We start from the raw sequence: 12,941 nt of genomic DNA, 5'->3' as shown, positions 1-12,941 counted from the left end.
CCCTATGGTTTACAAAGAATAGTCTGAAAAAGAGTTGCAGTTCTTAGGGGGAAAAAATCCCTTGTTGATGCCAGAGGAGGATGGCCAAACTTTAAGCTGACAGGAAAGCAACAGCAACTCAAATAATGACTCGTTACCACCAAGGTATACAGAAGAGCATCTCTGTTATGCTACAGCAGCATACGACCACGACTCGTCAGCAACTGCATGACGCTCTCATATCAATAAGAACTAAAATATCTGAGAAACGTTTCCAGCATTTTGTAAAATGCATGTAGTTAAAGCAGTTCTGAGGAAAACCAGGTGCAAGCAAGGTGTACCTGACAAATTTGCCAATGTCTGTTTGTGGCCCTGATTTCTATTGTTCATTATAACATTTCCCTCACTAATTGCATTGCTCAGAGCTTGGGAACAAACAACATCATAGGCAGGAAACCTGAGTGGCCAGATAATCATGTTGATTAATAACAGCTATATTATTCGGGCTGATTAAAAAAAACTTAAAGTGAGATGGAACAAGGAGAAGGAGGGGGAGAGCATGTCTCACCCGCAACACTGTTAAGCCTACTGAAATATATGAAAAGCTCACATTCAAGCAACACAATAGTTTAATTAACCAAAGGTAATTGAAGCACAGTGTGGACCTGCCAAATGAAATAATGGCCTGTCTCTAATAATAGCCTGGTGCTCTGTTTCACTGAGTCAAATGAAAGTGCCTGTCATCAGTGGAAGTTGTACTCACACTTCTATACCTTTTTTTAAAAAAAAAAAATCACAAAAATATGAGAGTAACAACTGAATGTGCCACACGAAGACTGTTTATGCGAGACACACACTGTCATAAACTCAAAAATATTAAGCAAGGCCATTGGTATTGTATGTTCTTTAAACTAAATGTAAATAAACACATTTATAATTAATTTATAAACCAACATTAAAACTGCAGACTATATTCAAATCATAGCCCAAAACTACTATAGACAAATATGTTATTGTGCTTTCCAGGCAGCTATTGGTTGCCTGTTCCATTTAGCAATGTGTTAGCACTTTATGTAGGTTTGAGCATTTGATGAAAATTTAGGGGTGAAGGCCCCTGAGGCATCTAGATGAAAGGTTTTCAACAGATGTCATAGTTGAATATGTTTTCTGCCACCAGTGAGACAAAAGAGCTTGTCAAACCGATCTGATACACATTAAGTCATAGACACACACAAACAAGCATCCTTGACGTACACAATGAAATGTTTTTCAATTTTCAGGTTTTAAGTATCCACATCCTAAATCTTTAAATGACATTAAATGTCTGAGGAATAATACATAATATATGTCTCTGTTAAGAGACACCTGAAATGACTGAACTCAGAGAGGAACCCTCTTAACTCCATCTTGTTATGCATGTAAAAGAATCCACTGTTTCACAGCGAGCAACATAGAGAGCTGAGCACAAATGGTAGGAAAAGAAGGTCCACTCCTAACAGCTGGATGTATTGAGCAACCTCTTAGAAAATCATTAAAATTTGCTCCAGTGCTTACACTCTAACAGCCTCTTTCTATCACAGTTATCTGGGCTAATACAAAACTAGCAGCCTTTAGAGGTGAGCAGATGGTGATAAGCACAGCTTACACTTTAAAAGAATCCAGGTGAGCTTCTGCAATAAGGTCGCTCCTGTGATCTCCTACCACTTACAATATTTAACACTGTTTGACCATATTACATCTGGTCACTTTAAAGCACGAATGATTTTCTTGTGTTTTTTCAAAGAAGTGTCTGTCTTACCGCTCTGAATCTGCACATGCAGACATATACTGTGTGCACCTGCTCTAGTTTGCAGGTTAATTTGTAGTATATGTCTTGTCACAGAAAACCACGAGTGGAGATAAGTGAACCAAACCCACCCCAACACTTCAATCCGCAGTAAGTGTTTGACCTTTTGTGCCTGCTCTTATTTTTCTTCAAACTGATGACTGCTAAAGCAATTGTTGGGTTTTGTGCATGAGGGTGCACAAGGGTGTGTGTTTTTGTTTAAATAAATTGGGGCACTTTGTGGGGAATATTGCTTTTTCTCCAGTGTCCCCTGATATCCACTGAAATCCCATGATTCACAGTGTGGGCATAATGAGGAGATGAGAGTCTGAGCTCTGCCTCTCTCAAATGGCTCTCTTGTGTTCTCGATTAACAAAGGCTGCTGCCTGGAGACTGATGTAAACCTGAATCTACAGTATTTTTTTGTTTTAGGTGGTCAGGGAAATGAACATAAGAGCTGTCAAATCTCAGGTGAAACAGACCTCAACCTCACCAGGGAGGTGGTGTTTGGTGTGAATTCATCAACATGAAAAATTAATTACCACATCCCTGTATTTACCTTCTTAATTTCTATTTAGCCGTTTAGCCTTTGGGTGATTGTGGCTCCTTCCAAATAATAGCTACTGTGTCAAAAAACTTTTATTTATTTTTAATAGAAAAAGGTAAGACCTCAGCTATAATTTCTTAAACACTAATTAGCAGTTGTTTAGTGTGACCTGCTAGCTTCCTGGTTTTCCTTCCAGAACTATAACTGACAGTACAAACAAATAAAAATCACTTTCTTCAATGCAAACATTATTTTAATAATAAAATGATCCAAGTTAAAATTTTCTGTAAACTCCAGTAAGTTACAAGATCTTCTGTCACTGAAAAAACTGAAAATAAAGTGCTTAGCTATTAAACAGAGGTACAAATGATTAACAACATATCTTACCTCACCAAACAAAAGCAGGGTCATGAGATTTCTTGAACATTAATTCAAATTCACAAGTTAACAAGACATTGACCCTTTTCTCTTTTTCACTAAACTCCATAACTTTCCCCCGAACCGCTTTGATCTTCTGCTCATACCGAGGCTCTGAAGTTGTAGCTTGCTGCATTTGGATAGCTTTAGCTTTTGCCACTTTTGTTTGTTTAGTTTTTCTTCACTTCTTTAAAATGATTTAAAGAATGATTTAAAGCACACCTTACTTTGGTGAACCTCACAGTAAGGTGACTCCACGCTAAGTTATTGTTAGCGTGAAAGACCAACTGGTGTGAGGCTGACTGGCCGGTCACCAATCAGGGTCTAGAATGCTGCTGAAAATCTGACAATTCCAATTTTAAAATTGCACTTATTCACACAGGCACTACAGCATTACTATACAACATCATAATTATAATAAATACAAATGACAAAATGAAAAAATTTGATAATTATCTGCAGAGGAGAGTGTCAACATGTATAAAAATCCTACTTGCTAATCATCAAGCACTTAGTGTGAGCATTTAGCTTTCAGATAGGCTAATAAAATTCATAACTGGACGCAAACCAACGACAAATCAGCTGATTGAAAGCTTTTTTCACTGATCACACCACTAGTGTGTGAACTTACTGCAATGATAAGGTATAGCAGTGACGTTATGACATATTTTTCCTAATAAAATTTGACAGGCTTCTTTTTATGTGAACTATAATAAAATAATAACCAACAGGATGTGTAGAAAGATTTTAGTACCGTCTGAATTATATGTTTTTGCAGCATCTCAATTTCTCTGGTGTTCTACTTTCTAGATCACCCCCATACACATCTCATGGTGCATTTTTCCCACACTAGATAATCAATTTCAAGCAATTTCATCAAATTATCCAGCCTGAATAATGAAAATGGTTGTAACTCGTGTACAGTTGCAAAGATGTGTCAGTTTTCTTTTTACAATGTTTTAATTTAGGGTTTATTGATTCTGGTAGCTTGAATTGATCAATATCTATCAACTATACTCTAGTCAAAATCTTCCTATTAGAGACAATAAAAGAATTGCATTTCCATGTTGTTCAATTTTGTGTGTTTTTTTAAAGATTTGTAAAACGGGTGGTTTAGCGAATTCATTGAGCTAATTCATTCTGGTGTGCGTGCACAGAGGTCAGCTGCCCACACTATGTCATATAGATGTGTTATCTTTTAATTTAGTGTGTGAAGTGTGTGTACAAATTCATAGGCAGTCCTGCGGTTTGGATTACAATAGACAAACACACAAAAACATACGCACACTATTTGATGGGCAACGCAAATTCTGTGTTTTCATGAGAAACAGCAAAATGGAAGGAAATGGGTCCCAAATGTATTAGAAACCCAAGAAAAATGGGAGACACAGGATCCCACTGTCAGTATATAATCTTAAATAGTAATGGATCATAACAAAAAAAAGAGCCACCTATTTACTATATTTCTTTAAAGAATATAATACTAAATAGCAAACTATTTTCAGAAAGTACTACCTCTTGTCTAGCATAAGAGAGCAATTTGAATAAACTTTAAAGACAGTGAATGTTTCAGAAATAAAACTAGTAATATAACCATAAACCTGGTTTGTGTTTGGTCTTACTCCAAGTACTCCTAGCAAGTAAATGTTCTCAGGCTAATGAGCTATAATAGGAGGTCATTTGTCATTTGGAGCATGTTAGCATGCTGATGTGATAGTCTCTAGCCTCAAATAGATGCTAGCCTGGCTACCCTTCTTTGTGTTATTACCAGAGAATTACATCTCTGCCTTGCCTTGCCGTCAAATTCCTCCTTCAAATAACCTATATGCTTAAAGTCGAGCAATGTGAAAAAGTCACAAGGCTTTTGCACACTGCTTGACTTATTGTAAGTTCTTTAAATAATCCTCATGAATAGTTCTCCAAGCTTCTTGAAGGACATCCCAAGCTCTTCTTTGGATGTTGGCTGCCTTTTGTTCTGCTCCCTGGTAAGAGGATCCCACACTGTTTCAAAAATGTTTAAACTTCAAATTTGTATTCAGGCAGTCAGACTCTTTCTGGGTGCTATTGTATGCTGAATCAGATTCTGATAGAACATTTTTGTGTTCATAATTCCCTCAGTTTTGACAAGATCTCCAAAAACCACTGGCAGAAAACTGTGACAAAGACTCCACCATGTTTTACAGATGTCACTCCTCTCCTGACTTCCTACATACACACTGACAACAATCCAAATTTGGATTCATCACTTATCAGACCTGTTGCCACTGATTTTAAATCTAGTTCTTGTGTAATGTAGCATGCCTCAGCCTTTTCTCCCTGGTTCCCTTCCTTCAGAATGGCTTCTTGACAGCCACTCTTCCAATGAGTTTATTTCTGAAGAGCCTTCAGTAAACAGTAGATGAATCAACTGAAGGGTTAGATGCATCTCTCAGGGCCTGTGTGAGGTCTTAGTTGGGCTTCTTTTCCTATTTCTAAAGGACATGACCTTCAGATACTGTTTATCTATTCTAAGTATAAATCTTAAAATAGGAATTCATTCTTGTCAAATGGGAATAAATGGTGTGCTTTTGTGACAGGCTGCTAGTAACAAAGTAACTAAAGATACCATCTAAAACTGTTTGTTAGTCTATTATGTGTAGACACATCACTGGTTCATTGCTTTGTTAGGTGCCTTTTTTATGCCTCAATGATTCATAGGTCAGAGTTAAGTGGCTTAACAGACCATAAAAAGAAAACATTCCTCTTAAAAAGGTCAGGTACATTAGAAGAGAACCAATCGGGTTGGAAAACCATTTTATAAAACTGCTTGAAAAGTCGGGTACATTGAAAAACCAAGTGTCTTTAATTTACCAGACACTGCTGGTTGATATGTCTGATAATACCTATCATATAAAACAACAATGGGAAATGGAACTCAATATAATTTTGGATGATGTCACATGGGAGAGTGTCTGCTGTAGCTGCCACAGAGGGGTGGGTAGTCAAATGTGGAAGGAATTCGACTGGAAGGTTAAATTAAGATTTTTTAGAACTCCACTGAAAACCTTTCTATCCAAAAGTAGTGTCAGTGATAAATGTTGGAGAGGGTGTGGGTTTGTGGGGGACCAGACGCATATCTTTTGGGACTGTGTTTACATACAACAGTATTGGATGGATGTTAAGAACATTATACAAAACATATTGTCAGTCAACCTCCCAATGGATCCTCTGATCTTTTTGTTGGATATCTTTCCTGATGGTTTTTCCTATGAGCAGCACTTTCTCCTACATCTCCTCCTCATGACTGCAAGAAAACTGATAACAATTCACTGGCTCAAACCAGAAACGCCCACAGCTGCCCAGTGGCTTCTGAAAACTAGACATGTCTATACGATGGAACGGATAACAGCTCAACTACAACTAAAAGTGCCAACCTTTGAGAAAAAATGGAGACTACTTATAAATTATCTTGAAAGGACACTCAAGCCTTAACCTTGTTACATCTGTGCTTGGGTATGTAGGTATTGATATGTATGTATGTATATGTGTATATATGTTTTTCCTTTTAAAGTTTTTGAATTACCCTCACTATTATATACTGCAGATTTGGTCTCAGGTCATGTTGTTGATGTGAATTGCCTTGTTATTTTTGGCAATAAAAGTTCAAAAAAAAAAAAAAGGTCAGGTACAAGAACCTGACAGAAAGATTCCCAAAGAAAAGTTTTTAAAGACCTTCAGAAAGCCTGGGGAAATAAGAAAAAAATAAGAATTAATAAATAAAAATACAAGAAAATCTTACTTAAATCTTCTTAAAATACAAGAAAGTTTTTTTTATGTTATATTTCGTTAATAATTGGGGGGTTATCAAAAGCACTCAGTGAACTTCATTAATTACAACTGCTCTATGTATGCTAGAAAAGTAATGACATTTTAAAAAAGTAAATCACAAAACTTTGAAACCCCCGCCCACACACACACACACACACACACACACACACACACACACACACACACACAATGTTCCTCATTCACACATGGTGAATGGACTTAATCTGTCTTTAATGGAGGAGAAAAATCATTGCCAAACATTGCCCCTCTGGCAAATCATCTCTCGCCTGATCCTCCCTCTCTGCATCTCAACCTCTCTGCCCTAATCATTACATGAAGCCTATAAATAAATGCTGGAGCTGTCACACAAATAAATGGAGCTGCCAACATGGGAATTGGTGGCGGGGAGCTGAAATGAGGGAGGCAAGCCAAGGGAATAACAATAAGCTCAATAATAATTTTCGTCAAGGTATGAAGAACATAAAGGCAAAGCAGGTAAATTCAGATAGCTGAGCGTTCTGGCAGGAGACAGATGAAAACATCTCAGACCACGAGTCTAAAATTTCTGTGTGAGTGGCTGCAGGCCTCAGGTGCAGCAGGCCCAGCATGGGACTAAAACTACAATCACTGTTAGAGCTGAGAGAGAGGAGATATTATATAAATATGAGGATATATTGTGCTGGCAAATGTTGAGAAGGCCTTGTAAAATTTTCCACTGAACACAATTACTAAATACAGCCTGGTAAACATCCAGGCTTTTGTGTTGAGGTATTTTCACTTCTTCTGCCAGGAGGACATTATTTGCCTGAATGCACAACACACAAGCCCAAAATTTGCCCTCTGCGATTTACTCATCTGAACTTTTAGAGGCAGCATCGAGCACCTGTGCCGATTCCAAGGCCAAGTCATCACAAGCTCAGAACTACTGCCAACATTTACAGGTTATCCACTGCCTTGGGCATGAAATCAACTCAAGTACTTGAGTTGATTTGAGATCCAAATAAAATGTCTTTTTTTAAAGAATTAGTGCTACACATCCTATATTGTATTATCTGTGTATCTCTGTAGTTTGTTATTACTTCTGCAGTCACCACCATTAACACACTAACACAGCATGATTGTGGCATATTGAGGATTTCGTTAATTAACTAAATGGGTTTCTGCTTGCCTCTGGCAAATGCATTAGAGTTTCTGTATAATTATATCAGATCACTGAACAGCTTTATTTTTCTAAGGCAGCGATTATTTGCAGGTTTGCTGTACGAACAGCTTGTCAGCTACCGACTATTAAACTGATATCAGTTACCAACTCAAAATCAATATGTCATTTTAGAACGAATTATGAATCACTGCTTCATTTCATTGTGGGAATACATTAGAAGAATGGTGCATACACAGACAATATGCCTATAAGCATATATATAAATACATGCTGAAGCTTATAAACGATGAGCTTTATGCTGTTTTGAATTACATAAGCCAAGTCCCGTTATTTAAAAGCCACACCTTGTGTACTGACAATGAGAACAGCTTTATAATCAGCTACCCCAGTTATGTGTGTATGGGGGCTTTAATTGACTGCCTTAATTGACTGCCAGCCAGTCCCAGTCAAGCTGCAGAGATCTGAGAGGTTGACAACTGGGAAAAAGCCTCTTGGGTGACAGTTAATCTGTGAGCCTCAGCTGCTCGGATGTCAACACACAGGGAGAAGAATGCAAATGCAGGCAGTGCATGAGGAAAGAAAAAGTAATGTATCTAGAGACATTTAAAAAACTGATTTATTGAAATAATATGTACACAGTGAAAGAAACATGCATCAGAGACTTTAATATGAAGACGTCCGAAGGTACCGTGTGCCTACATATATTATAAAATCCAATGGGGGAAACAGAATATTTTTTATTTAAAAATTCTAAAAAGAAAATGAAGACGCCATCTGTCAGGGCTTTGTTAATTCTATTATCTTATTTTAAGTGCACTGATGGAAGAATAAGGCAACTGACATTCACTTGTGAGTGAACACACACAGTTTTCAGCAGATTAGCCTGAGACAAAAACAGCAGGGCTGGAAAGCATCCAGGCGTTCGCATCACTAATCCTGCCATCACACTGTAAAATTTAACACTGTTCAGAGTCTTTCAAGGGGTTTGATAAGCACCATCATTTCTGACTGTGCATGTGGGAGTGGTATTGTGTGCCTGTTCATGCCTTAAAATACCATTAGTGTTACACAGTTATTAAAGCACATAAATAAATACATAAATGTTACCGTAGTTATTAAAACATTTACAGAAATTAATAAAGCAAGGCAAAAAAGAATCATCTTTTTTTCTGCTTGCTATTCTTCTTCTTGATTGTCAAAGCTTTATACAATATCTCATAATTGCAACCATTTCCCATACCCAGCAGACGACTTTCATGTGTAAGCTAGTCTTCATCTCATTTAACTCCAGTGGAAGAATATACTCCACAACAATATGACAGAACGACATCCAAAATGTTATTCTGTTAGAAACTGAAATTAATCACTTGTCTACATTTGGGTACAACCTTTGCTCTTAATGACCAAAACATAAAGCTAAATGGCCTGTAAAGTGTTTTCTCACATGGGGTTTCTGTTATCTGTGCAGACTCTTTTGACTTTAAAAGGTTTTCTGGAAAAACATTTTATTTTTGCTCTGGGAGTGTTATCGCTGTTGCACTGCATCCCAGAATGACAACAGATTGGTGTTTTGAATATAAAGTGGATCAAAATAGGGTTATTAGTATGCACATATACACTTTAGTGTATAAGGATGGGAATAATGAAATTGGCTACATGATTGAAAATAAGTGACTTTGCTTGAATAGCACTTTTTCAATTAAATAATGCAATAAACAGTGGTTTACTATACAACAACAGAAATAATGAAAAAAACATTTTCTTGTTAAATTATGCAATGTACACAAACAGTGGAGTTTATTTTAAAAACAACTGTGACACAGATTCTTTACTTAAAACTGACAGCTGTCAGTAATAGATTAAAAACATCAGCACATCTAATATTTAGAGGCAAAGAACTATAGAGGATCCTAAATTTCTTGGAGGATCAAAAACAGAGTCTAGGATACTGGTGGGACGAGGCAAATCCAGTCTAAATTATCTACTGTAGTTTACCTAAAACAGCAGGTAAAATATTGATTTCATTGTTTTCATGGCAGCAACTTTCTGGATGGTGTGTTATTCACAATGGCAGTTCTCTGTATGCCACTATAAAGATCATTAAAATAATCAATATGCCTACGAGCCTAAGTGAAGTTTCAGTGATGGCATTTATGATCGATTAAACTGATTGTAAAATTATATCACCTTCTAAAATAACACTGAGGTTTCCTACGTGCCAAACTGGGGCATTTTATAAGGTCCCAGCTTGGCAAAACAAGACTTGGGGTGAGGGAGAAAGATCTCAGTTTTATCTTCATCTAGCTTTTAGAAGGTTCTTGCTCATCCATTCATTAGTGGCTGACACAAAGTCAATTTACATGATAGCATCACACAGCTGCTGCAGACTGGTCAGCTGCACATCAATGATCTGAGTCTCCTGTTCCACCATTTCCCAGCACTGTTGGGTTGACATCTGGTGACTATGAAGGCCATTTGAGTACACTGAACTCATATTCAAGAAACCAGTTTTGAGATTATATTAACTTTGTAATATGGCGTGCTATCCAGCATGAAGCAGACAGCAAAAGCTACCGTCTAAAAGGGATGGGCATGGTCAGCTCAAAAGTGAGGTAGGCTGCGCCATTTAAAGGATGCTCATTTGATACTAAGGGTCCGTCTAGCCTCAAGGACTTATACAGCTTGACCGCTGTTAATGTTTAATGTTTCAGATGAATGCCTGACTCTGATATATAAGATTTAAACTAGCCTAGAATTCCTCCAGAAAGCCCAACCCTTTATTTCAGAAGACTAAGTAAAGGATCTCCTTGTTAAATGTGGCTGTCATAGAGAACTAGGTCAGATATTTCAGTTATGAGTATTTAATTTGAGTTAATTTAAACTTCACTGAGCATTGTCGCTGTACTGCTGTAGCTCTCAGACCAGACTTATATATATATATATATATATTTTTTAATCACAATTGACAAACAGAAACATCCATACAAATGTTTAAACATCTTTCTCTCCGAAACCTTAAAAGGTAGACATGGGATAGGAAAGGGTGTGAATGCTGGGAGTAAAATGTGCTCCAGTCTTTGGAGGGTTAGAGAAGATTCCAGATTCTGGAGAATTTATAATGGTTGTATTTTAAGACAGCAGCCTACATGAAAAGTGCCTTATGGGAAAAAAGGCAAGGAGGCAGAGCACATGTCTATAAACCCCAAATACAGCATAAGCGCATGATACAGTAAGTATTACTATTTTTTTCACCATCTCCAATTGTCCAGGAAAAGTGATGCTATGGAGGCAGCGAAGAGAACAGCATCACTACACTAACCTCAAATCGCATAGCAAGATTACACATCTTATCCTCAAGGACACAGAATAATTTGCTTGGTCCATATTGTGCAGCCTACTAATGCCAAATTAACCGTGGGTGTTCTAATTAAATAATAGCCTATATCTGTAGTAATTTGATTTGATGCTTGACTGGAAGAGCAATGAAGAAAATACACAACGGGCAAAGCAGCATAAAAGTTTCCTGGGGTGGACCCCATAATCATTACTTTAACTATTATCTCCACTGTTGGTGACTGTAATTGATTGCCCTCAGTAGTTCCCTAAATATCTTTCAGCAGCTTGTCCTGAACAAATTGTAACATTAATAAAAACTAAGATTCAAATCAATACTTGTCTTTGATGCCTTCTCTTTGATATTTCACTCCATCTTTGCTTACTAATTCTGCCTGTCACTATCTATGTGTTTCTCACACTGTGCTTGTGAAGTGATGACAGTTAACAGTGTGGAAGGAAATTTAAAAGACACGAGTTCAAAGCAGAGACGAAGCAGCAAAAGAGCAACAGAACAGAACGGAGCTGGTGCCTACCTGAGATAGCGCAGTGGTTCTATGGTCTCAGCCTCTGCCTCAGCTGAGCTGTGGTTCATCTTGTCCATCTGTTTTCACCCAGCACGACTCGGCAAATATGAGAAGAGATGAGCTGTGCCGCTCCAAAGAAAACACTTGCGTACCTTCTGTCTGACTCAGATTCAGTGAACACACTGACTACTTCTTTGCCTGGGAATAGACTGAGAATCGAAAGGGGCTTCCTCCCTCTGTATCTTTCTCTACGGCTCTTGATTGGTTCAGGCGCTGGATGGTAATTACTGGCTGCTAGATACACTCACACACACACTCACACACACACACACACACACACATACTGAATCTTGTCTCTGTATCTCTGCCTCTCTCTCCTTCCCACTGTGGCCCCGACTTGTTCTCTGATAAAACCAGCCGGCTGTGTGTATCAGCTGCGCTTGCCGGGAAACCCAGCCAATTAAGAATCAGGAGGCATGGTGCTCCTTGGCTGATTGGCTCGGGCTGCCACGATCATAGCTGTTCAGTCATCGACGGTGCAACACCCTCCCTCACTTCCCCTAAATTCACAAAAGCACAAAGACGTCCATGCATACTCCCTGGTTGCCAAAGGATCCCTTGATGGAGAATCGAGAGCAAGCACCAGAGTGAGGAAACACTCGACTGCTCCGTGAATCACAAACACTACCATCTCTCACGTGGTGGTGGGAGATAAATTAAATCTATTACCTTAAATGAAGTAAAAACACTTTAATGCCAACGTGGCTACACAGCAGTATTTTGCAGCTCCCGCATTAATCAAAGGTGATATTATCAGAGTGATTGTTACCACCTAAATAAGTGCCGCCTCTTGATATCAATCTGAAGCAGCTGATAAAATGTCAACCTGTTGAAAATGCAAACTTACTCATTTACACAGAGCTGCGCATGCACACAGAGAAGGGATATGTATAGCAGTATCACAAGGAGAACCTGTGGTTGCCAAGGAATGAGGCTCATGAGTGGGTTGTGGTAATAAACAATAGCCCACTTTCTTTTTTTTTAAAGGTCTCTCTCTCTTTTTCACCCTTCAGTTTGCCCTGACTTTCTGACTCCTTACAGCACAGTTAACAGACTGACGCCTGTATTTCTTTTCCATTACAGAATTATTCTCCTGCATTTTTTTCAAGCTGCATAAATGTACCTATTAGGAAGATAACGACAAATTCCAAGGAGGAAAACAAAAGGACCTGAGCTTAAGGAATGTTGGTAAACTCTGTCCTCTAGTGGTCTTAATTAATATAGCAATAACAGCGCAATAGCAGCAAAAAAGGGGGCAATAACCTTTGAAAACCTGAACCATGA

General features: G+C 38.1%; 1 protein-coding gene across 1 annotated transcript in view; it reads right to left on the bottom strand.

Moving 5' to 3' along the window:
• Positions 1–12,063, bottom strand: part of yjefn3 (YjeF N-terminal domain containing 3) — a 48,889-nt gene extending 36,826 nt beyond the window's left edge. Inside the window, exon 1 of the mRNA XM_003439858.5 lies at positions 11,607–12,063. Within this exon, the coding sequence (XP_003439906.1) occupies positions 11,607–11,674 (68 nt within the window). The 5' untranslated portion in view covers positions 11,675–12,063. The remainder of the gene's footprint in view (positions 1–11,606) is intronic.
• Between the last annotated feature and the right edge of the window lie 878 nt (positions 12,064–12,941).

This window comes from Oreochromis niloticus, linkage group LG23 (genome assembly GCF_001858045.2).
Source record: "Oreochromis niloticus isolate F11D_XX linkage group LG23, O_niloticus_UMD_NMBU, whole genome shotgun sequence".
Taxonomy (NCBI): Eukaryota; Metazoa; Chordata; class Actinopteri; order Cichliformes; family Cichlidae; genus Oreochromis; species Oreochromis niloticus.
This window is presented reverse-complemented; position numbering and strand designations above follow the sequence as displayed.